Source organism: Garra rufa, chromosome 11 (genome assembly GCF_049309525.1).
Source record: "Garra rufa chromosome 11, GarRuf1.0, whole genome shotgun sequence".
NCBI classification, from domain to species: domain Eukaryota; kingdom Metazoa; phylum Chordata; class Actinopteri; order Cypriniformes; family Cyprinidae; genus Garra; species Garra rufa.
Window position 1 is genome coordinate 6,981,190 of NC_133371.1, and position 26,316 is coordinate 7,007,505.

Below are 26,316 nucleotides of genomic sequence, written 5' to 3' on the forward strand. Positions count from 1 at the left end.
CTCCTCCTCCATCCATGAGCTGCTGGAGTCAGGGCCCGTTATACACGAGGAGCTCCCATCAGCTTATCCGCTGTTAATTATAGCCAGCGACCTGGTTTCAGCACTGCAGGGACTCAACAGCTCCCGCAGAACTAAAGCCTTTGCGCGTACAGAGGAGAGGCGCTGAGAGCGCGCACGGCATCCGGCCAACAGCAGCGCGCTCCACCAAACCAAACCAGACCAGCGGCGCGCTCATCTCCACAGAGAGACAAAAAGAGAAAACAATCTCGAAAGTAGACGACAGTTTGGACACGAGCTGAAGGATGGCGTCAAAACGCGTTGGGTTTGTGCTTGTCCTTGCTGTAATATCGCAGATCAGCGCGTTTCCCACACCTGCCGGACCTGACGGTGAGTTAAAGCCTAAATAGTCCAATACATCAGTCCCATATATGACAAAATATGAAATATTTAATTTAGACGATGTACCTGACTATTAATCAATTATTTATGCTGTTTTGTCCACATGTCTGGAAATTCTCAAATGGAATTTTCTTTCATTTCAATAAATACATTGTTTTTGTGTTAATACACTGCAAAACATGCTTTTCTTACTTAGAATTTTGGTCTTGCTTCCAGACAAAATATCTAAAGATTCTTAAATCAAGTGAGTAAAAATGGTCTTGTTTTCAGAAAAAAAAAAAAAAAAAAAAAGTCAAAATTAAGTGATTTTTCGCTTAAAAGCAGCAAAATAATCTACCAATGGGGTGAGAAAAATAATCTTGTTTTCTGTTTGAAATAAGATATTTTTTCTTTCCCCTTTGGCAGATTATTTAGCAAAAACTCACTTAATTTTGACTTGTTACCTCTGAAAATAAGACAATAGTTTTTACTTGTCTAGAAAATCCTTCTTGATAACTGGAAACAAGACTAAGCAAGAAAATCTAAGTGAGAAAAGCATTTTTTGCAGTGTATGGATTATTTTATCCACCATGCTCTAGATATTAGCCTCTAAAAAAAACACATTGATAGACCACTTCGTGTAAATGTGGGAAGACGGTTAATGAACTGGATGGTTTGTTTAGTTGTTGTTTTCATTTATTGTATAGGAAGCTTTAGACTCTGTGTTTTCAAAGGCCTTTAATCTTTTGCCCTGTAATCCGATTATTCGGTGGCAGCTTCTCTTAGACTGTTTGGACTGCAACTGAATGCATCAAAGATCTCAACAACCACAGACAGAGTGAAGAATCTGCATATTAATATCTATTTTTATTTTTCATGATTAATTCAGAATCATAGTCGATTCATCATATTGAATTTACACTCTTAAAAATAAAGTTGCTTCACGATGACATAAAGAACCTTTAACATCTGAAGAACCTTTCTGTTTCACAAAAGGTTTTTGTGGTGAAAGAAGGTTCTTTAGATTATAAAAAAAGTAAGAAAGAGATGATTCTTTAAAGAACCTTTGACTGAATGGTTCTTTGTGGAACAAAAAATGGTTCTTCTATGGCATCGCTGTGAAAAACATTTAAAGAACCTTTATTTTTAAGAGTGTAAGTGCTTGCAATCAATTTGTTTTAGCTACATTTAAATAAACAAAAGTTCTACTTTTTTATTGAAACAGCTAAAATAAATTGATTGCAACCACTGAATCATTTTTTTCAAAATCATTTTGTTTTCAAAACTCTTTAATGTTGCAATCATGCCTTTACTTTATAGTTACAATGTAACATTCTGATACATGATACTGTAGTGATCCTGCAGATTTTCTCATCTCATCGTCTTCCTGATCATGCTGTTTTTTTTTTTTATTTAGTAATGTGCATGCACTGAAGGGATGGTTCACCCAGGAAAACATAAATTCTGTAAGGCATTTACTCTTAAAAATAAAGGTGCTTCAAAAGGTTCTTCACAGCGATGCCATAGAAGAAGCATTCAGTCAAAGGTTCATTAAAGAACCATCTCATTCTTACCTTTTTATAATCTGAAGAACCTTCTTTCATCACAAAGAACCTTTTGTGAAACAGGAAGGTTCTTCAGATGTTAAAGGTTCTTTATGCAACCATTTAGACAAAAATGTTCTTCTATGGCATCGTGAAACACCTTTATTTTTAAGAGTGTAGTTCCAAACTGCATGTTTCATAAATTCAGTTTTTGGGTGAAGCGTCCCTTTAAAGTCAGCAATGATTGATATTTGTCTTTATTGAGTGTGTGTGTGTGTGTGTGTGTGTGTGTGTGTGTGTGTGTGTGTGTGTGTGTGTGTGTGTGTGTGTGTGTGTGTGTGTGTGTGTGTGTTTCTTTCCTGATTCAGATAAGAGCATGTACAACCGAGAGCTGACCGAGGAGAAGCCATTAGAACAGCAGGTGCGATTTCAGAAAGATTAAATTATTTTTACTCTCCATGTTCTGTAAAAGACAGATTAATATACTTTATACTGGAAAAGTGTACTAGAAAACAGACCCAGCTGTCACTGGGCCAGTGCCTTTTCGAAGGGTACTTAAATCTTCAATGCAAAAAATGCTTTTCTTAGATTTTTTTGTCTTGTTTCCAGACAAAATATCTACAAATTCTTAAATCAAGAAGGATGTTCTAGATGAGTAAAAATGGTCTTGCTTTCAGAAAAAACAATCCAAAAGTAAGTGCATTTTTGCTTGAAACGAGCAAAATAATCTGCCAATGGAGTGAGAAAAATAATCTTGTTTTCCGTTTGAAATAAGATTTTTTGTTTTACCCCACTGGCAGATTATTTAGCTTGTTCTAAGCAAAAACTCACTTCATTTTGACTTGTTTTTTTTTTCTGAAAACTATTTTTTTTTAATTGTCTTTGAAAACCTTTTTGATTTAAAAATTTGTAGATATTTTGGCCAGAAACAAGACAAAAAATAAGTAAGAAAAGCATTTTTCCAGTGTTTGAGGCACTTATATGCAACCTTTAGGAGTAAATAAGGTACGAATGTGTACATTTTGAAAGGGTACCACCCCAGTGACCACTTTTGTACCGCTTTGGCAACAAATAGATGACGTTTTTGTATTTTTGTATTTTTTTCCCCGACAGATTGCAGAAGCTGACAGCATCAGGAAGACAGGTGAGATATAATCTAATGCATGCATAGTGCTTCACATTGATGGATAGCTGACGAGTGTTTGCTGTTCATCCACGCAGAACCCAAGCCGACGGCTCCAGCTGAGGCAGAGTCCAACTCAGAGGACGATGACATCACTTTCCTTAAATCTCTGGCTGAGAAGTCCAAAGAGTCAAACAACGAGACTCCCATCTCAGATTCTCTGGATGAGCGTCTCGGTACTGATGAGGCCGACTCGACCAAAAACAGAAGACTGGCTGATGACTACGACTCTACGAAGAATGGGATGGACTACAAATACCAAGGTAAAAATTGCAATTACCATGCTTGTTTAGAAGAGTGTACTAGATAGTGCTGTTTGCACATACATTTTCTGTATGCATGGATGCTTGGGTGACCTACAAAATTTGCCAAAGAGCACACTGCATGGAACACCATTGCCATTTTAGCAGCTGTGTTTTGTTTATACCCATTTTGACGTCCATTTATAATTGCATGCAGTTTCACTTATCATTTAGTACATTCCTAAAAATAAAGTTGCTTCTTCATAGCAGTGCCATAGAAGAACCATTTTTGGTTCCACAAAGAGCCATTCAGCCAAAGGTTCTTTAAAGAACCATCTCTTTCTTACCTTTTTATAATCTGAAGAACACTGTTGGGGAAAGTTACTTTTAAAAGTAATGCATTACAATATTGAGTTACTCCCTAAAAAAGTAACTAATTATGTTACTTTTTATGGAAAGTAATGCGTTACGTTACTTTTGCGTTACTTTTTAAATCTGACCAGGGTTTGCTTGTTTTATTTGTAATATAAAAAATTCAATTTTTGTCAAATGTAAAAGCCTTTTCACAGCAAAAGCCTCAGGCTTAGAGAAAAGTAAATTGACGTCTGTACAGTAGACCGCAGAAGAACAAATGTCAACTCTACAGCAGTAAAAAAAGGAAAACAAATGTTAGATTATCTTGAGTAATTTTTGCTTATTACTATGGATGAATGTGATCATTGAAGGTCGGCAGCAAAGACATCGGTTAATAAAATGGGATTAAATACATAAAGGATATTTGTATTATTTAAAATATTTTAAACATATAAAATTTGCATTTAATTTTACTGTTATTATTCATTTTGAGGAATACTGTATCTGTTTTTTTAGTGAGTGAGATGAATTAATGCATGTTCACATTTATTCTAGAACTAAAGTGACATCTTACTCACAATTTCTCTCAACATGGGGACAGGAGAGCTTTTAGTCAATAAATGGGAGGAAAAGTAACTCAGATATTTTATGGTCAATTAAAAGTAACCTTTTGTGAAACAGAAAGGTTCTTCAGATGTTAAAGGTTTTTTTATAGAACCATTTAAACAAAAAAGGCTCTTCTATAGCATCTGGAAGCACCTTTATTTTCTTAGGAGTGTATGTATGCCGTGTGTTATTATTACATGTTGAGTTGAGCGTTGGTCTCATACTCTTAACTATTTCAAGACATTGAAACAGACATTATGGATTCTAAATGTGAAAAGCAAAAGATCATTGAACAATATTTTAGTCGTGACCTGTCAAAAGCCAAATTACTTCCTACTTTGAAGGTGCTAATCCATCGCTGTGACTGTGTGCGATCCTAAATACAGGAACAGGTGGCAGACACCATAGGTCAGTCAGGAGGTATTTTGTAGAGATAAAGAGACAGAGAGAGAGAGAGAGAGAGAGAGAGAGGCAGAGGATTATCCCTTCATGGGCTTCTGTACGCAGTGTTTTAGAGCATTAAACCCCACAGTCTCCTACAACAGGGCAGTCAGACTAAACATACACCCATTAGAAACCCTTCTAACCCAATAATAGCACAATGACTCAAAAAGAGGTCATGTCATTGTCATAATTCCTTTTAACATTTTTTGACCACCCTACGATGTTACTCAAACTAACAAAAACATCTGTGACGTATTTATTTTTTTTTCATATTCATTTTCTACTTTGTGACACTAAGGCAGTGTCCACCAAAGCCAGCTGAAAATGCCATTGACAGTGCGTTTTTTGGAAATATTTTTATGTATTTATTTCTGTATGTTTGATCTCAACACATATAACCATTGCAGTTAACAGTGTTCAGCGTTATCTGCGTGATTTGCGTGACTGCGTTACCACTGATAAACTACTCCTAAATATAATGTAGAAACTTTTCTGTAAAGCTGCTTTGCAACGATTTGTATCGTGAAAAGCACAAAACATTGGTATTAACAGAGTAGTTCACTTCCAGAACAATAATTTACAGATAATGCATTCACCCCCTTGTCATCCAAGATGTTCATGTCTTTCTTTCTTCAGTCGATAAGAAATTGTTTCTTGAGGTAAACATTTCAGGGTTTCTCTCCATATAGTGGACTTCTATGGTGCCCTGTGTTTGAACTTCCAAAAAGCAGTTTAAATGCAGCTTCAAACGACTCTAAATGATCCCAGCCGAGGAAGAAGGGTCTTATCTAGTGAAACGATTGATCAGTTTAAAAAAAAGTAAAATTTTTATACTTTTAACCTCAAATGCTCATTTTGTATAGGTCTGCGTGAACTCTTGTTTTTTCCGGTTCATGACAGTTAGGGAATGTCGAAAAACTCCCATGTCAACTTCAAAATCACCCTACATCGCTGCAGAAGTACCGACCCAGTGTTTACAAAGTGAACATACAAAGAAGATCAAACGGCCTCTACCCAAAAATGTAAAAAAGTAATGTAGAATGATTTTGAAGCTGAAGAAGAAAATGAGATGGTAGTTTTTCTACATACCCTAACTGCATTGACCCGGATCACTCAGACAAGATGAGCATTTGAGGTTAAAAATTATATAAATTGTCAATTTGTTTAGAAAATAACCAATCATTACACTAGATAAGACCCTTCTTCCTCGGCTGGGATCGTTTAGAGTCATTTAAAGCTGCATTTAAACTGCATTTTGAAAGTTCAAACTCGGGGGCACCATTGAAGTCCACTATATGGAGAGGAAACATAATGGAACATAATTTCTTTACGAATGAAGAAAGAAAGACATGAACATCTTGGAAGACAAGGGGGTGAGTACATTATCTGTACATTTTTGTTCTTGAAGTGAACTACTCCTTTAACATTTCCTCCATTGTTGTTCAGTCATAGTACAAGCAGAATGTTTGACCATTGGTCAGAATGGCATTTGCCCCGCCCCTTCTCCACTGTGATTGGACGCCTGACTAAAATGCTTTTTACACAGTGCTTGGAAACGCTTGAAAATATACTCTAGCCTCAGGAAAAAAAAAATGCTTTGGTGGGCACATGGTATTACAATTAAATATGCCGTTTTGGTAGATTTTATTCAAATGCCCTCTTTTATGATTGGTTAACCTAAAGTATTTGCATAATGACTGCTAATGCATATAGGGTTCCAGGGTCAGATATAGGTTGTCTTTCTTCAATAACAATCTCTTTGCATAGTCACAATTACATTCACTCTTATTAGCTCTCATGATGTTAGGAATAAAAATATCTGTTCCTATTTATTACCTCACCGAAGTTATGACCCTGTCGTGAAATAAAGGCACTCAGACCACCAAAGACCTCCGACTGTGTTTCTGTCCGAGCGAGCGTCAGACGTTTGATCGGTGTCATGTTTCAGGCAGATGGTGAGTTTACTGGAAGCGGTTAAGGCAGTGTAAGTCGATCTCTGTGGTAGATAATGGCAGATAACAGAGTGGGAGGTGTTTTGGTGTGATTTCAGAAAATACAACAGACAGACAAGAATTGCTGGCAGGTTTCAGCTCCGGCTTTCAGATCTGTTTCACACCTTCTCCTCCTACTTGTTTTTTGAGTTTTGAGCTTGTAGGCTTCTGATAAAGTCATTTTAAAGTTTCAAATACGGCGCACTGGTAAATAAACTTATCTGCTGTTTATCAGCAATTAATTTATGGGAAAAATGAAAAACGTTACCTTTTGAAATTTGCTTGTTTTTTGCTTTATCGTAATGGGATGACACTTGGTAAATTTTGTCGCATTAGCTACACTCTTAAAAATAAAGGTGCTTCACAGTGCTATAGAAGAGCCTTTTTTTGTCTAAATGGTCCCATAAAGAGCCTTTAACATCTGAAGAACCTTTCTGTTTCACAAAAGTTTCTTTGTGGCGAAAGAAGGTTCTTCAGATTATGAAAAGGTAAGAAAGAGATGGTTCTTTGAAGAACCTTTGACTGAATGGTTCTTTGTGGAACCAAAAATGGTTCTTCTGTGGCATCGCTGTGAAGAACCTTTTAAAGCACCTTTATTTTTAAGAGTGTATGTGAATCATCCTGGACATGATTAAAAGGTCAAAAAATTAAAAAAAAGTTTTTTTTTTTTGTTTTTGTTTTTTACGTTTCAAAGCTTCTGTCACTTTTGACCACCAAGGTTAAAGGTTCACCACCAAGTGTGACCCAAAAATAAATAGACTCAGAGTTAAATTAATTTGAATAAATTATATATATTTATGTCCATAACAGTATATGGGTCAAAGACCAAAAAAGGTTTAAGCATAAAAACAATAAGTGTTATGCTGCTTTAAATTGTTTTTTCAGAAATAAAAAAGTTTTCTGTTTAATTTAATTGTATTTTTGTTTTTGTTTTTCTGAGCAAAAAATTTATGTCATACATTTTTCCCTAATTTACAGAAGACACCCACTAAAATGTAATCTGGTGTAATCTTGTCAGGTATATTTACAACAAAAAACCATTTATGACATATTAAAAGACAAATTAATTTCACCACAAATACTAATTAGTTAATTTTAAATTTTTAAAAATTTGCCACTATCCGAGGTTTTGCCCATTTGTCAGTAAGAATTTAGTAATTTAAAACACAGTAAAATTTAATATTCTTATTCTTTTATATATTTTAATATGCACAAGTCAGAATAAACATTGAATTTTTGAACATTAAATTTTCACATAAATATTGTGTTATACTAAATGACAATGTAACATTATTTCAAGCCAAATTGTGACATTTTATTCTCCAAAAACTTATTTGAAACCTTAAAGTACACTTTACTTACATTTAATGTGCTTTCTATGGACATAAAATCACTTTTGTGATATATATATAAAATACATTGAGGCCCAGATGGTCAAGTTGTGTCCATAGCAGTATATAAATAAATGGACATGAAATATTGATTTATTTTGAACGGATTTATTTTCTGAAACAAAATAGAGGATACAGTAGAGTTACGTAAGAAAACAGAACAATAACGTGTCCACATCAAACAGATGATAATATTCTGTTTATTATAAGCATAAGTTAGTTTTGATAAATTTGTGTTACTGAAGTGATGTGAAGTATTTCATGTGTTCTGTTTCAGATGATCCTGAAAGTTTTCGGCAGCTGGACGGGACACCTCTGACAGCTCACGATATCGTCCAGAAAATCGCCAACAAAATCTATGAAGAAGACGACCGAGGAGTGTTTGACAGGATTGTGTCTAAACTGCTCAAGCTGGGTCTGGTAAGAGATTCAAAGTGTGGTGTGCGCAGTGATTCGGATAGCTACCGCTTTGATGAGCCATACAATAAACATCATACATAATGTATTAATTCCTCTAGGGAAACATATTCCAGTTTAACCAGCATAGATAGCATGGAAAATAGATTGTCATACAATAATCCCATTGTGAATGGATTGTTCTAGCAGGTGTTGTGTGCTTTTGTCTGGCCTTCAGATCACAGACAGTCAGGCGGAGACGCTGGAGTATGAGGTTGCCGAAGCCCTGCAGGATCTGATCACCAAAAACGCCAAAGATAACATGATTGGAGACCTCAGTATGGACTACTCTGTTAATGCACCGAAAGATACTCAGAACAATATGGTACGAGTGTCTGACTGTTTCTACCAGATGCATGTTTGTGATGATTTCCCACAAATATTTGCTTGGATTCTTCTCTTCAGGATGAGGAAGACAGGCCCAGCCGACGATATGATGAGGAGGATGAAGGTGGTGATGAAGATGATAATGATGGTGGTGATAATGCTAATGCTGATGAAGAACAGGAGGAGGAGAGCAAAGATGACACAGTGAGGGCTGAAGACTCGTGGGACGCTGTGAGCGACGGCAATGACAGAAACGAACTGAACCCTGAAGACGGACTGCAGGACCTTCAGTTCTTCCCCAACTTCTACAGACTCCTCAAGAGCCTCGACTCAGGTAGATGACACAACACAGTACAACACAACATAAAAAATTACAAAACATGACAGAATATAGCAAGATACAACACACTCTGTCACTCACTTCAGTCATAAAGAAATTATGTTTTTACAGGAAAATGTTTCAGGAGTGTTCTCCATATAGTGGACCTCTATGGTGCCCCGAGTTTGAACTTCCAAAATGCAGTTTAAATGCAGCTTCAAATGGCTCTAAACGATCCCAGCTGAGGAAGAAGGGTCTTATCTAGCGAAATGATCGGCTATTTTGTAAAAAAATGAAAAAATACAATTTATATACTTTCTAACGTCACCTTCCTCTGCCTGAACTCTGTTTTTTCCAGTTTGGGTAAGTCGAAAAACTCCCATCTCAATCATCCTACATCAGTGTTTTACCTTTTTTGTTAAGGTGTTTGACCTTCTTTGCATGTTCACTTTGTAAACACTGGGTCGGTACTTCTGCAGCGATGTAGGATGATTTTGAAATGATTTTTTAAGTTGAGGGAGAAAATAAGATGGGAGTTTTTTGACATTCCTTAAATGTCTCGAACAGGAAAAAGGAGTTCAGGCAGAGCAAGACGAGCGTTTGAGGTTAAAATGATAAGATAAGAGAGATAAGACCCTTCTTCCTCAGCTGGGATCATTTAGAGTCCTTTAAAGCTGCATTTAAACTGCATTTTGGAAGTTCAAACTCAGGGGCACCATAGAAGTCCACTATATGGAGAAAATTCCTAGAATGTTTTCCTTAACAAACTATTTACTCCTGAAGAACGAAATACATAAACATCGTGGATGACAAGGGGTAATAAATTATCTTTAATTCTTCTTTCGACACTATTTGACTCAATTAAAAAAAAAAAAATGTTGTTCTTCTTTCTTTCTTGATCTTCCCTTTCTAGCCTGTACTCATCTAACAATGCCTGATACAAGCTATTTGGGCACTTCCTTTGTCGATCTGCCTCCTTAGGATGAATCGCTTTTTGTATTCCCCAATTGTGTGTCATTTTAAGTGCACTGAAATAATAATGATCTTCATCATCTTTATAAATGTGTAATTACAAATATATTTAACAATATGACACACATTTCACCACAAATTAAATTAATTTATGTTACTTAAATTAACTGTTCAGAAATGCTTCACTTCACTTTACTGAAAAAAATAATTTTGTCATTAATCACTTACCCCCATGTCATTCCAAACCCATAAAAAAGCTTTGTTTGTCTTTGGAACACAGTTTAAGATATTTTTGATTAAAACCAAAAAGATTAAATTTAACATTAAAGACTGCTAATTTCCAACACTTTTTTTAAGACGACTTAAAGGAGGAAAAATCAAAGTGAAGTATGGACTTCACTTTATAACAGTAAATAAATATCGGTTCTGCATATCGGTTATCGGGCACAAAAATAATCAAATAATGATTTAAAAAAATCAATATTGTCACCAGTATGATCACTAATAGTGGTGTCTCACATTTACAGGAAATAGCCATGTAATAACAGGGTTAGTCAGTAATTTAAATCAGAGTGAAAATATTTCACGTTGATCTGCGTGTGAGCAAAAACACCAACAAGGCTTTTTTTTTTTACCTGAAAGCCTTTTTTAAAGCCTCCATATTAAGCATGAGATTTCTCGGTTCATTTTTTCTGAGTTCATCCCCTCATCTTTGTGACAGTCCCATTGAATGCCAAGTAAATAACGCTGTCCCACAACACGACACAGCTCATTCAGTAAATCAGCAGCTATAAGGTCTATAGAAACATCACCATCTGTTAAACACATTTCCTCTTCTGCAGCAAACACCACTTTAATCCAGATTAAAGCCTGGTTTCATCGCTTAATCTTTCACATCCTTCTGCTCTCACTTTACAGAGCAAGATAAGGAGGAGAGAGAAACCCTGATAACTATCATGAAGACACTGATCGACTTTGTGAAGATGATGGTCAAATATGGAACCATCACACCTGAAGAAGGAGTGTCTTACCTGGGTAAGAGCAAAGTCATTGGTTCACATTATTTTTGACAATGAGTAAGGCTGGGCCATTTTTTATTTAAATATTGAATATCGATATCGGTTATTGATATCGGTTTTGTAATATCGGATTCACCGATAAAATCGCCATTGCTGCACATCTGAGTGAAGACGAGACAACAACAATGGTGTGCATAGGTAAAGAACTTGCTTTGCTGTAATTAGTAAACTTTATTTAACATAACAGCCATTAATGCACATATTGGTGTTATATGAATGTCTGATATGTAGCTAGTTTATGCAGCTTGGCTCTAAGAAATAGCCACAAAATATTCTGTCAAGTTCTGCCACAATAAAGACATACATTAGCTTGAATTAAATAATATACAGCCATGAGTGAGCAGAATTTAATTCTCTCTGTCTATATGCTCATCATTAGTCTCATGAAGTCGGATTCGGCTAAAATAATCCCTCAAGTCTTGTCCCAAGACGTAACTTAGCATGAATTAAACAGTACAGCCACGGATAAGCGTGTGTTGGAAATAAAAGCGCTAAATTTAATTCTATCTCTATTAGTCTTGTGAAGTCACGTTCATATTGCTTTTCACCGCAAGTGACTTTTAACAAGAATTACTCGTTTAAAACACACTAAATTAAATTAACATTTACTATATAACCATTATTTCGCTAATACACATGTAAATAAATATAACTCTATGGAAATTAATTATTTATTATCTGTGAGCAATCACAGTTTGAGTATAGTTCTGTGTAAATGCATAGATAAACAGTACTTTGTCAGAATCTAGAATGACAAAAACATTAGTAATTCTGACCAGTTTAGAAATGCAATAAAATATGACATTTTGTTTGTTATATTCCAACATTTCAGAAATTATTATTCAATGAATTAATTAACATTATCCAGTCAATTATTATTATTATTCTTCACTCTTTATATTAAACCGTTTATAAACCTACTGAAACGGTAGTTTAAAATGTTGACATGAATCCTTATTTTCTCCATTTGAAAACATTAGACATTCTACATTTATTTGTTTGTTAGTGTTGCAGCTGATGCTTTTTATAAATAAAATGTTTTTTTGTTGTTGTTGTAATATGAAGATTAAATTTAACATAAAAGACTGGAAAGGACTTATAAAGAAATATCGGTTATCGGGCACATAAACATGCAAATAATTGCTATCGTTATCGTTTAAAAAAAAATCAATATTGGTCGATCATTAATATTGAAGCCTTCTGGTGTCTTGATGCTAAATAGCATTTCTTATCATATTTTTATTTATTATAATACAGACCTAGTTTTTTTCGTTAAGCAGAAACTAATGAAAATTCTAACACATTAATTAGAAATAGCCATATAATAACAGGTTTAGTCTCTAATTTAACCTTTGTTGGATCAAATCAGGGTAAAAACATTTTATGTTGATCTGTGTGTGTGTGAGCAAAAATACTTTTTTTACCCCTGAAAGCCTTTTAGCATGAGATTTCTCTGTTCATTTTTTTTTTTTGAGTTTGTCCCCTCAGTTTTGCGTCCTAAGCAGCACAATGTGTCACATAAGCTGTCTCTCTGACAGAAACCAGAGAACATTTTGTCTGCTTCAAATATGCTCTGAGTGACTGTTATTGTGTCACAGATGGGGTTTTCTCTTTTAGTGAAGACAGAGATGAATACTTGTAACTGGTAGTTTGTTATGCTTGTTAGAAGGACATGATGTATGTGTGCGTGGGCAATCCCTAAGATACCCTTTGTGTGACTGAAGGCTTTTGTGTGCATTTGCTTCCTGAAATAAAGTTCTGTCCAGCCTGAAAAAGAGACAGATAGAGAGAGAGAGAGAGCAGTTGTACTTTTATATGCTTCTAATGTAAAACTTCTATATGAAAACATTCTCACAAATCTTACAACAGCACAGATGTCACTCTGTTTAAAAACGTAGTGGGGCAGTGGTGTGTGTTTGTTACGTGAGCCATTTATGACATGATGTAAAGGTGAAGTGTTCACTCATGTATATTGTTTGCTATAGTTTCCAACCATCAGGACCACTCAGCAAACATTTACTTAGAAGCACAATGTTAAATTTGGTTTGTTAAACTTAAGAGCTGGGTATGTTACCCAGCTGCCTTAAAATTTTAAGCGGAATCAACTAAAATATCTAAGTCGTCAAATAGTGCAACTTAATATTTTAAGTTGACTAAACTTTGAGTTGACTCAATTTAAAATTTTAAGGCAGCCAAGTAACAAATTATGTTAAGCTGACTCAACAAATCATTTTTACAATAATTTATTGAATTTGAAAGAAAAAAGAAAAATTATTTTAAAAAGTGTAGATTAGTGTACAATGTTTTACAATAATAATTTATTCTATTTAGTGCCCATTTAACTTATTCGATATTGGAGACATCCAAGTTATTTGACATATTTGAAAAGTAACACAAAATTTACTCACCCTTGTAATTAGTTTCTTTTATAATGATGTAACTCAGTTACTAACTCATTTACTATTTGTGAGAAGTAACTAGTAACTATTACTAATTACTTTAAAGTAACAAGCCCAATGCTACTAATTAGACACAAAAATGCTTTAAAATAAAAAAACTGGATTGCAGGTGTTTAGTAAAAAAAAAAAAAAAGATTTTCACAAAAAAGTAGGACATTGTTCACAGCATTTTATTTGAATGAATTTGTGATTGCAATGATTTTAAAACATTTTAACATTTTGTCACTAATAAATTTAAAGCCATGTCCGTCTGATGCCCATATATGTTCAAGACATCTGCTCAAGCAAACAGCATCCTGTTTCATTCATCCAGTGTTTTCTCTTTGTTCTCTCTGTCTTTCATTCCATGTAATTAATTCTCTAACGAGATGGTCGCGGTCGTTATGATAGAACACAGATAACAATCTGGAATTCTCCATTGCGTAATAATGGGGTTACTCTGGCAACCTGCGCCACATGATGACAGCGCTCTAAAGATCAAATGGAGTGTCAGGGTGTGTTGCCAGGATACGGCCGGTTATTGATCTGCTGTGGTTTAAACATGAGATGAGGCTCTTATCATTCTGCACTAATATGTGTGTTTGTCGTCGGCAAACAGCTCCAAGACACAAAAGTGTGTGCACAACGCTTAATGAGTACAGCCTACATCCACATCTGCATACAGAGTGCTGGATAAAACTCTGTTGCCACAGATCATTCTGACCAGTTAAAATGACCTCAGAATCTGATGAAATAGACATTACTAGAAATTCACTAGAAAAATAAATTCCCAGAATTTTTCTTATTTTGCATTGTCATTTTTTACGCTATTTAGTTAATATTTACTCAGTTTTTATGATTAGGTTGGTTTGAGAAAGCCAACCTACTGATCTGCTACTTAAGCTTTTTATTATTATTCTTCTTAGACTAAATTTCTGAACACTACTCCACCTAGAGCTTTTAAGCTAGAAGCCTTCCCTTCTATGTACTGTTTCTAATCCATTCAAATTTCCGTTCTATCTCATATTTATCATCTATTTAACTATCTAGCCAAGCCTAACAACTAGAATCATGCAAGTAACTTTCTAATCATGCTAGTAACATGTTAATCATGCTAGCAACATGTTATGTCACGGCCAGCTCGTTCCCGACCGTAACATAAAGAGGATCACACATACAGAAGAATATTTAAATTGCAAAAATGATTTATTAGGAAAACGTTATTGATTACAGAAACAAAAACACAAATGTCTAGGGATTGAAATAAACACAAAAAATTCCAATGGGGTAAAGAATATTGAAAAACGAATAAACGACAAAAGAGAGTTGTGCAAAAGACTTGAGCCAAAGTTCCACCAGAAGGAGTGACGTGGAAACAATCAGCCACTTCTTTTATACTCTCTGCCCATAGTATTTCAATTGGCAGCAATGTCACACATAGAAGTTATACTGCCACCAAGAATCAGAGAAGGGGGAAAACAGGGTCATAACAGTTAGTAACTAGGTAATCATGCTAAAAACATACTAAACATGCTAGAAAAATGTTAGAATCATGCTTACTACAGCTTAAACTTTCAAGCTAGGCTTTCTCAAGCCAACCTAAAGTTTGTCTTTATTCGTCTGTTACGCTGATAGTATTTGTGTAGAATAAAATTGTGCTCTGTTTTATTAATCATTGCCTACTGTGGCTAAATATGCATTTTTATCAGTCCATTACAGCCACAGACTGATCTGAAAAGGCTAAATATTGTAAATTAATATTATACAGCTATGAAAAATAGCAACACTTTACATTAAGGTTTCATGTGTTAACATTAGATAATATGAACTAACAATGGCAAAAACATTTATTAATCTTATGTAATGTTAATATTAATTTCAAACATAGTTGAATTAATGTTATATTGTCACTCAGTGTGACACAATATTTATGTAAAAATTCAAACAACATGCTTATTCTGACTTGCGCATATTACAATATATAAATGAATAAGTGAGCATATTAAATTTTATTGTGTTTTAAATGAGTAAATAAATCTTACTGATAAATAGGCAAAACCTAGGATAGTGGCAAATTTTAAAAATGAAGAATTACAACTAATTAGTATTTGGCATGAAAGAAATTAATCTTTTAATATGTAATACATTTATTTTCGTTGTAAATATGCCTGACAAGATTATTACACTGAATGACATTTTAGTGGGTGTCTTCTGTAAATTAGGAAAAATGTATGATATTTATTTTTTGCTCAGAAAAACAAAAACAAAAATGCAATGAAATTAAACAGATTTGTAATTTTTTTTTGGGGGGGAGGGGCAACAAACAACTTGTTTTACATCTTTGACCCATATATAAATACACACACTTTCGTGTATATATAATATACTGTATATAATATAAATTATATACAAGTGTTTACATACAAGACACAAATATTTTTCAATGCGTGTGTATTTATATATACAAATTATAAATATCCACAGTACACACACACATATAACATGTAAGCATAAACGTTTATTTTGAATTGATTCATTGTGACTAATCGTTTTGCAGCTTTACTGCAAAGTGTTAAATATGGTCTCCAAAATGTTTGTAATGCTTACAACACATCACTGTATTTATAAATATGTTTTTTCACACAGAAAATCTGGATGCAATGATTGCCCTGCAGACCAAGAACAAGCTGGGCAAATCTCTGGTTCCTCTCAGCATTACGCCCCCTACAGGTAAAGCATATCATAACACTGCAAACTGCAAGTCATCACTGCAGATTCTGCTCAGGAAGACTTTGGCATCACTGTACCGTTTTTTCTCCTTCATCACACACTCGTTCCAGGAAAAGCATTGGATGATGATGACAACACCAAAATGGAAGCTGCCAAAATGCAGAAGGAGTATGAGTCTCTGAAAGACTCAACCAAAGATGTCCAGACTGCTGCAGAGATCAGTGAGTATGCACAAGGATCCTGTGTCACCCTCACGTGTTTCTGGTTTGGGATGATATGAAAGCTAGTGTAATAGAGCGGTTTAACAGGACTCTCAAAGCCTGTATGAAGAATTGAACACTAACCCGGGAGACTCTGCAGCAGGCCGGCGGATTGAGGGCATCGCTGTAACACGCTCACAGTCGGCTAACTGTAATGAATACAGTTATGAGGCCCTGTTCAGGGAGACTTTTATTGATTTTTTTTTTAAATGTACTGTACATTATTGTTAAAAGCTGTGATAATCACCAACGTTTATTACCCAAGAAGCATTTAGAACACACCCGTTGAACATTAATGCTGCTTTCATGTTTGAATTGCCACAATTATGAGATGACAGCTCAGAACTTAGGCACTTACGGAAATTATTTGTTACTAAAGAAACGCTCATAATGACGAAATTGACTGTGCACAGCTTTGTTTGATGACTGAAAGATGCTCATTAAAACCACTAATAATCCAGCTTTTTATTCTCGTACAACAAAATGAACATGGCAGATGATGTATAAACATAATGTATATATATTATTCACCTTACCTTGTGGAAGTATGCCTTTTTCTGTGAATGTGCAAGACTTCCGGTTCATTATCCACTGTAGGGAAATAAGGAGAAGAACAACAACGGTCAGTAAATGGTAAAACTGTTTGCATTTCAAACCAGTGTGCTCATAATTAAGATAATACATTAAAATAATATGGTAAAACACAGCAATTTGCTAAATCAAGCTGCAAAACAAACTGTTTTGAACAGATAAAAATAGCTGGAGATGGATGAGACTGGAAGTCAGACCCATAAAATTTACTCTTACAAGATTTTTTAAATTAAATAGTACTACTAATAATAAGAGTAATAATAAATATATATTTTAAAATAAATAAAAATATTAATAATATACATGAATATATAAAAATATACATAAATAAATGTTAGTAAAAGCAAACTATTAACATAATAATCTATCCATATTGTCAATCTATTTATTAATACTATTTATTAAATATATAAAAAATTATATTTAAAATATATTTTAAAATACATTAACAATAAAAAATAAAAATATATAGAAATGTTTATTCTCATTAAAGTAAAAATAATCCATCTATATATCTATGTAATAATAATTATTATTATTTAAACAAAAATAATAAATTTAAAATATAATAAGAAGAAAAATATATAGAAGTATATTTAAACAAATAACAAATCCATTTATCCATGATTCTATTTATTAAGAAGAAGAAATAATATGTAGAAATGTGTGGAAACTAAAATATAGTATAATAATCCATCTGTCCATTCTCCAATTAATTGTGCTGTAGGATCATGGAGATAGATGCTGGAGCCCAATAATTGTAATACTAATAATAATACATATCTGTCTGTCAGGTCATCCTGGGAAGTCTGAGAGTTATCTGGAGGCGATCAGAAAGAACATTGAATGGCTGAAAAAACACAACAAGGAAAGCAACAAAGAAGGTAAATGTTCATGAAACATTAATATTACAAACACTTTTCCTTTCAGTCACAGCTCTGTTATTAAACAGCTGCTGAAATGAACTGAAGTATGTGCTCTGCTTTCTCTTAATTTAATCCTGATTGAAGCTAGCAGGATATGTGCTGTGCCTTTTATTTTGATGTGGTTTTGTTTGTAATGTTATTTCAATTAAACGGCATTAGAGCAGAAATCAATTTCTACATGCTAATTAGTGGTTGAATTAGTGTAATATTGGCGTGCAGCTTTTGCATAATACAGTAGAAAGATTATATGTAGACCTACACATAAATCAGCACCCTTTTTTCAAACATATCCCAACAAATATGAAACGATCCGAAGCGGTGAAAGAAAGGGGCACTCCCAAAAAAAATGCAAAAACGTGCCTAAAGATCCTTTAGAACAGCGATTACGCTTAGGTGAAGATGACAGATTCATATAAAAATGTTTCATTGGAGTCAAGTATGCTGCAATTTGCCATGAATCATTTGATGATTGGGGCGTTTAAAAGACAATTTAAACACGCCAGACCTGATCGGAAAATAAAACACGCACATCCTCATTAAGACTGTTATCCCAAACGGTTGTTATAGATAAAGGTTTGTATGAATGCTCAAGAAGAAAGAGCATCAACACTAGTGATCGACCGATATTGATTTATTTATTTTTTTAGAACCGATACGATATTGATTATTTGCATGTTTATGTGCCCGATAACCGATATGCAGAACCGATATTAATTTACTCTCCCAAAAAAAGCAAAAGCGTGCCTAAAGATCCTTCAGAACACAGATTACACTTAGGTGAAGTCCATACTTCACTTTGATTTTTCCTCCTTTTACGTCACCTTCAAAAGTGTTAAAAATAGCAGTGTTTCATGTTAAATTGAATCTTCATATTACAACTGTAAAAACATTTTATTCATAAAAAGCATCAGCTGCAACACTAACAAGCTAAATAAATGTAGAATGTGTAATGTTTTCAAATGGAAAAAATAGGGAGTCGTATCAACATTTTAAACTACAGTTTTAGTGGGTTTATAAGCTGTTTTTTATAAAGAATAAATAAAATTTCACTGGATAATGTTAATTCACTGAATACTCTCTGGAATACTGGAATATAACAAACAAAACATTGTATTTTATTGCATTTCTCAACTGGTATGTTATATCAGAATTACTAATGTTTTTGTCATTCTAGATTCTGACAAAATGCTATTTATCTATGCATTTACACAACTAGACTGAAACTGCGATCGCTTGCTGAGATAATAAATAATTTCATAGATTTGTATTTATTTATATGTGTCTTAGCGAAATAATGGCTATATGGTCATATTTTAATATAATTTAAGGTTTATCAGTGAATCCAATATTACAAAACCGATAACCGATTATGGTAAAATACTTAAATATCGGGAACAATATCGGTAAAGCGATATAATCTAATATAATATAATATACAATCTCTAATCAACACCCATTTTACACAATATTTAGCTGTGTTTAGATTTAGGAAATGACACTAGTATACCATCCCGTACTGCTAGTAAACATGCTGGAAATCTGTGATAAACTAGTATATTGTTTATATTCAAAACACATTCATTAGAGGCAGACTGTTACCGTCTAGACGGGTGAATCATGGCCAGGTCATATTTAACACAAAAAAAGAAGAAAATTATTCAGCGTAAACCAATTGAAGTTTGCAAATAATTCCATGATGCATAAACACATTATTTTTACATTACAGCAATGCAAGTGAAAGTTATGACAAAATACAAAGGAAACAAAGTAATACAAAACCGATAACCGATTATGGTAAAATGCTTAAATATCGGACACAATATCGGTAAAGCGATATATCGGTTAATCTCTAATCAACACCCATTTTACACAGTATTTGCTCAAAATTAATTGACAAAGCTGTGTTTAGATTGAGGAAATGACACCATGATGCATAAACACATTATTTTTCCATTACAGCAATGCAAGTGAAAATTAATGTACTTTTGTAATAAGAAATATATAGAGGTAAGATGTGTTTAGTTCTTATGAAATGTTTCTATCCCCAAAAAAATAATAATCTGGTGGTCCCTTTATTTGTTTTTCATTTATCATTTGTTTTGGGGTTGAAATATGGCCATTGCAACAAAAAGTTATGACAAAATACAAAGGAAACAAAGTAATACAAAACCGATAACCGATTATGGTAAAATACTTAAATATCGGGAACAATATCGGTAAAGCGATATATCGGTCAATCTCTAATCAACACCCATTTTACACAATATTTGCTCAAAATTAATTGACAGAGCTGTGTTTAGATTTAGGAAATGACACTAGTATTAATAAACATGCTGGAAATCTGTGATAAACAGCCTCTCTTAGAGCCTCTCTTGGTCTCTCTCTTAGAGCTGTTAGTATTTCTCCCTAACCCAGGGTTACACACGATTCAATGAAAACATGGGGATAAACAGTCAAATTAAAGACTCTTTTCTTTCTCTTAATTTGCAATTAAAATGAGCGTGGGTGAGAGCGCTCATGAATATGCGTCGCTTTGATGAGGTTGGCCGTGTTGCAGCACTGCAAGTCTGCTGTGTTTTTGACAAAAGATCAGTGTACTCCTCTCTTCATACCTGCCAGCATGAGACTCTAACACTGTCTGTGTCCTTCAGACTTCATCTGCTCCACTCACCAAATCAGGGTGTGTTTGGAGATGAGAACTACTGTGCTATTGTTCATATTCGAAACACATTTTTAGAGGCAGACTGTTACCGTCTAGACGGGTGAATCATGGCCACATTGCAAAAAAATGCTTTTCTTACTTAGATTTTTTTGTCTGGTTTTCAGACAAAATATTAGTAAAAATTTAAATCAAGAGGGATTTTCTAGACTAATAATAATTATAGTCTTGTTTTCAGAAAAAACAAGATAAAATTAAGGCGTTTTTGCTTGAAACTAGCTAAATAATCTGCCAATGGGGTAAAAAAATAATAATCTTGTTTTCATTAGAAATAAGATTTTTTTTGCTTAACCCACTGGCAGATTATTTTGCTTGTTCTAAGCAAAAACTCACTTAATTTTGACTTCTTTTAAATTATTTTTAATCGTCTAGAAAATTCTTCTTGATTTAAGAATTTTTAGATATTTTGGCTGGAAACAAGACAAAAAAAATCAAAGTATGAAAAGCAGTGCACATCATATTTATCACAAAAAAAAGAAGAAAATTATTCTGCGTAAAGCAAATGAAGCCTGTTTAAAGACTATTTACATTACTGTAATGTGATGCTTTTTTGTTGTTGTTAGATCATGATAAATTCAGTATGGTAAAACAAATATTTCCATGATGCATAAACACATTATTTTTACATTACAGCAATGCGAGTAAAAATGTATGTAATAAGAAATATATAGAGGTAAAATGTGTTTAGTTCTTTTGAAAAACAAATACTTTGATGGTCTGATGGTTTCATTTGTTTTGGGGGTGAAATATGGCCATTTTGTAAATACAAAAGAAAACAAAGTAATTTAATTTGAAATTTACTTACATTTTATTGAGATATTTATTTAAACTTTTTTTTTTTTAAATCTTTTTTAATGTTAAGAAAGTCTTTAAATAACAACATATTAAAGCCAATGGGATTTACTTAGACCTAGAAATAGGAATAGAACAAGCATATTTAACAAAACACTTTAAGTTTTCAAAAAAGTGAAGCTAGTTCTGAATAAATGAATGAATAAATAAATATGTACATATATATTATTGCTAGGCAATGAATAATCACGATTAAACACATCCAAAATGAAAGATTTTGTTTATATAATATATGTGTGTGTACTGTGAATATTTATTATGTACTGTATAGGCCTATATAAATACACACACATGCATGTGGGTGAAAGACGAAAAAGAGCTTAAGCATAAAAACAAAAAAAGTGTAACACTGCTTTAAAATGTTGTTTTTCCCCTCAAAAAAGTAAAAAGTTTTCTGTTTAATTTAATTCCATTTTTGTTTTTCTGAGCAAAAAATAAATATCATACATTTTTCCCTAACTTACAAAAGACACCCACTAAACAATCCTGTTAGGCATATTACAACAAAAAACAATTTATGACATATTAAAAGATTAATTTCTTTCACCCCAAATGGTAATTAGTTGTAATTCTACATTTTTACAAATTTGCCACTATCCTAGGTTTCTCAGTCCAACCTAATAATAGTTAATATACAGCAGAGGTCACATGACTATACTAATCTAATCATACACATGAAGACGTGTGAGAGTTTTAAATACAACATGAGTCACAGTCATTACGGCCGCCGATAGAGAACGATTGAGTCAGGAAGGAACTCTGTGAGGACTGTCCAGTCTTATTTGATTGTAATAGTGGTCAGTGTAGGACAAATCCACTGCTCTATTAATTTTGCCAGAGCCCACGCACAAAAACACGCACCAGCACACGCTCAGTTTTTTTCAGCCCACACAATGTACTCGAAACTCATTCGCACACACATGCTGTGCCAAAACTTGTGGATTTGGAAATGCATGTCTACATATTTACTGCTGAGTGCGATTTTTGGCTTTCAGCTCTCTCCCACACACACCCACTCCCATACAGTCCAGCTCTAACACCACTACATACACACTCACAGGCATTTATGGATGATCTTTGACATCCACTCATTAGAACAACAACATTTCTAGACCGAAAACATACAATCAGACCATCATGTGTTTGTTTAAATGATGTGAGGTTCTAGCCTTTCATTTAGCGTCAAACACTACATTGTTTAAACCAACTCACAGATTTATATAACACTCAACATTTTCATCTGAAACATGTTTGTTGCCACCCTCGAGAGGTCTAAAATGTTACGAAACAGAAGTTCAGTGCAAAAATAACACTCTATTAACAAATGTTATTGCAGTATTATTCACAAACATTTTACAGTCAATATTTTAGCAGTTTGAGCAAAGAATATTTTTCTCTTAAAAAATAGATCACCTTGAATCCAGTAGAGTTGAACTTTTGAGCTTGACGAAAGATAAATACAAAAGAAATGTTTATTTCCTTACATTTATAAAATAAACATTTTTGTCCTTTTTTGAATTAACATTTTTAGTTTATAAAATAAACATTTTTGTATTTTTAATGAATATTTTTAGTTATTTAATACAACTAACAAATGTTATTGCATTATTTTTCTATTAAAAAATAAATCACCATGAGTCCAGCATAGAGTTTGAGCTTGATGAGGCCATTTTAAATAAATAAAAATAGAACAGAAGTACCAATTAAAAGGATATTTAATTATTTTCTTGTATACATTTATAAAATAAACATTTTATTTTTTTAATTAACATTTTTAGTTATTTAATACAATATTATTTTTACAATGTGAGGAAAAAAAATATTTTCTATAAAAAAAGATCACCATGAGTCCAGTATAGAGTTGAACCTTTGAGCTTGATGAGATGAACATAAATAGAATAGAAATACCAATTAAAAAAAAGATACATTTAATTATTTTCTTGTATACATTTATAAAATAATTGTCATTTTTAATTAACATTTTTAGTTATTTAATACACTATTATTGCACTACATTACATTTTTCACGGTCAATATTTTAGCAATTTGAGCTAACCGTATTTTTCTATCAAAAAAAGAGATCACCATCTGGTCTTTGATGAGGCCATTTTAAACAGAAATAGAATAGAAATACCAATAAAAAGATACATATTTAATTATTTCTTTGTATTCATTTAAAAAATGAACATTTGTCATTTTTAATTAATATTTTTAGTTATTTAATCAAATATGACTGCACCACATCACATTAATCACAGTCAATATTTTTTGCAATTTGAGCAGAGAACAATATTTTTCTATTAAAAATCTTTTGAGCTTGATGAGGCCATTTTGGACATAAATATAATAGAAATACCAAAAAAAAAAATATTGAATTATTTTCTTATATGTTTATAAAATAAACATTTTTGTCATTTTTAATTAATATTTTTAGTTATTTAATACAATATTATTGCACCACATTACATTGTTCACAGTCAATATTTCAGCAATTTAAGCAAAGAACAATATTTTTCCAGAAGAGGTAAACTTTTGAGCTTGATGAGGCCATTTTAAACATAAATACAATAGAAATAGAAATACCAATAAAAAAGATAAATAAATATTTAATTATTTCCTTGTATACATTTATGAAATAAACATTTTGGTCATTTTTTAATTAATATTTTTAGTTATTTAACACAACTAACAAATATTATTGCATTATTTTTCTATTAAAAAAATAGATCACCATGAGTCCAATAGAGTTGAACTTTTGAGCTTGATGAGGCATTTTAGACATAAATCGAATAGAAATACCAATAAAAAATATATTTAATTATTTCCTTGTATACATTTATAAAAAAAAAATTGTTGTTTTTAATTAATATTTTTAGTTACTACATACAATAATATTGCACCACATCACATTATTCACAGTCAATTTTTTTTTTTTTTGCAATTTGAGCAAATAACAATATTTTTCTATTAATAAAATAAAAAAAATCTACAAAAGTTTACACACAAATACATATTTAACGTAATGAAGTAACATTAATTATTTTTTATTTTTTTGAAAGATGTCTGTTAAATTTGGTTGGTTTAAATAGGGCAATATCAACTTTGTTTTTTACTTTTTTTTAGCTTTGTTATTAAATTACTACATTATTACATTTTTAGTTATTGTAATTATTATTACCACTTGCTATTACTTTTTTAAAAAATTTGTAACATCACTGGGAAAAAAAATAATGTATAAACTCTTTACTCTTTACATTGCTAGTGAAGTATTGATCCGTTTGTGTGTTGTTCTCTCTGTTTGTTAAGATTATGACCTCTCCAAGCTGAGGGACTTCATGGACCAGCAGGTGGATGCGTACATCGATAAAGGCATCCTTGAGAAAGACGAGGGCGACGTCATCAAGAGAATTTACGGAAGCCTGTAGGAAGCACAAGTCCAGCTTCACACGCACTAGAGTAAGAGTTAGACTATCTACTAAATACTGGGACCGGGCCTACTAACACAGATCCTGACGCTTTAACTTCTAATAAGTACGAATGAGTCTGTAACTCAGACAGTATTCTCTCCTGAAGGCAATATCCTCTCAGTGCAGTCAGCAGTAGAACACAGACTAGTTCTAGATAAGCCACAAATCACCATTGAGTTGTAAGTGTTCTTACGCATTAGGAAAGAATAACAGCACTGGCTACCTAGAAGATTGAAATTCAGTGGATTTTTTGGTATGACTTGCAAATCAGCGAACATAGAAGCTTTTGCACCTGTCCCTCTTTTGCTATAGACTTTTACAGCATCATACGCATATATCTGTACGTAACATACATTCATTCATTCATATACGGTGTATAGCATTTTCTCCTCTCATTTGATCAAGCAGATGAATCTGTATTATTGTTTCTCAATCAACCAAAAAAAAAAAAAAAAAAAAAAAAAATCAGAATCAGCTCGACTGTTGGTGAATTGCTTTCCTTTTGTTGTTGTTTTGTCTCCCAGTCTGTAGGGGGCAGTCTTTATATCTTTATATCTCCCTTCTCTATCTTATGTTTGGTTTTGTTTCTCCACTATTTGACTCTGTATATTCCACATGCGATAGATTCACAACAATCAAGTATTTTTAAATGTAAATATTGTGATTTTTTCCAAAAATCTATTAAACATTGCCTTTCTTTAATTACTTGACTTGTGTGGTTGTCTTTTTTTTTTTTGTTTAATAATAAATAAACAGTAGATCATAGAAGTAGAATAGACAGAGCTAGTGTTAGAGGGTCAGATTTTTATAATTCTAAAAAGAAAAAGAAAAAAGAAAAAAGAAAAATAACAGTATTATTGTTGCTTACACTGCAAAAAATGCGTTTCTTACTTAGATTTTTTTGCCTTGTTTCCAGCCAAAATATCTAAACATTCTTAAATGAAGAAGGATTTTCTAGACGAGTACAAACAAGTCAAAATTAAGTGTGTTTTTGCTTGAAATAATCTGCCAATGAGGTAAGAAAAATAATCTTATTTTCTGTTTGAA

General features: G+C 32.9%; 1 protein-coding gene across 1 annotated transcript; it reads left to right on the forward strand.

Moving 5' to 3' along the window:
- On the forward strand, positions 1-25,974 carry scg3 (secretogranin III). Its single transcript, XM_073850505.1, has 12 exons — positions 1-387; positions 2,291-2,343; positions 3,036-3,066; positions 3,144-3,368; positions 8,411-8,553; positions 8,768-8,914; positions 8,995-9,250; positions 11,126-11,242; positions 16,371-16,454; positions 16,565-16,675; positions 18,100-18,189; positions 25,109-25,974. Exons 1-12 carry the CDS (start codon positions 303-305, stop codon positions 25,225-25,227), a joined length of 1,461 nt encoding a protein of 486 aa, XP_073706606.1. The 5' UTR covers positions 1-302; the 3' UTR covers positions 25,228-25,974.
- The last annotated feature ends 342 nt before the right edge of the window (positions 25,975-26,316 follow it).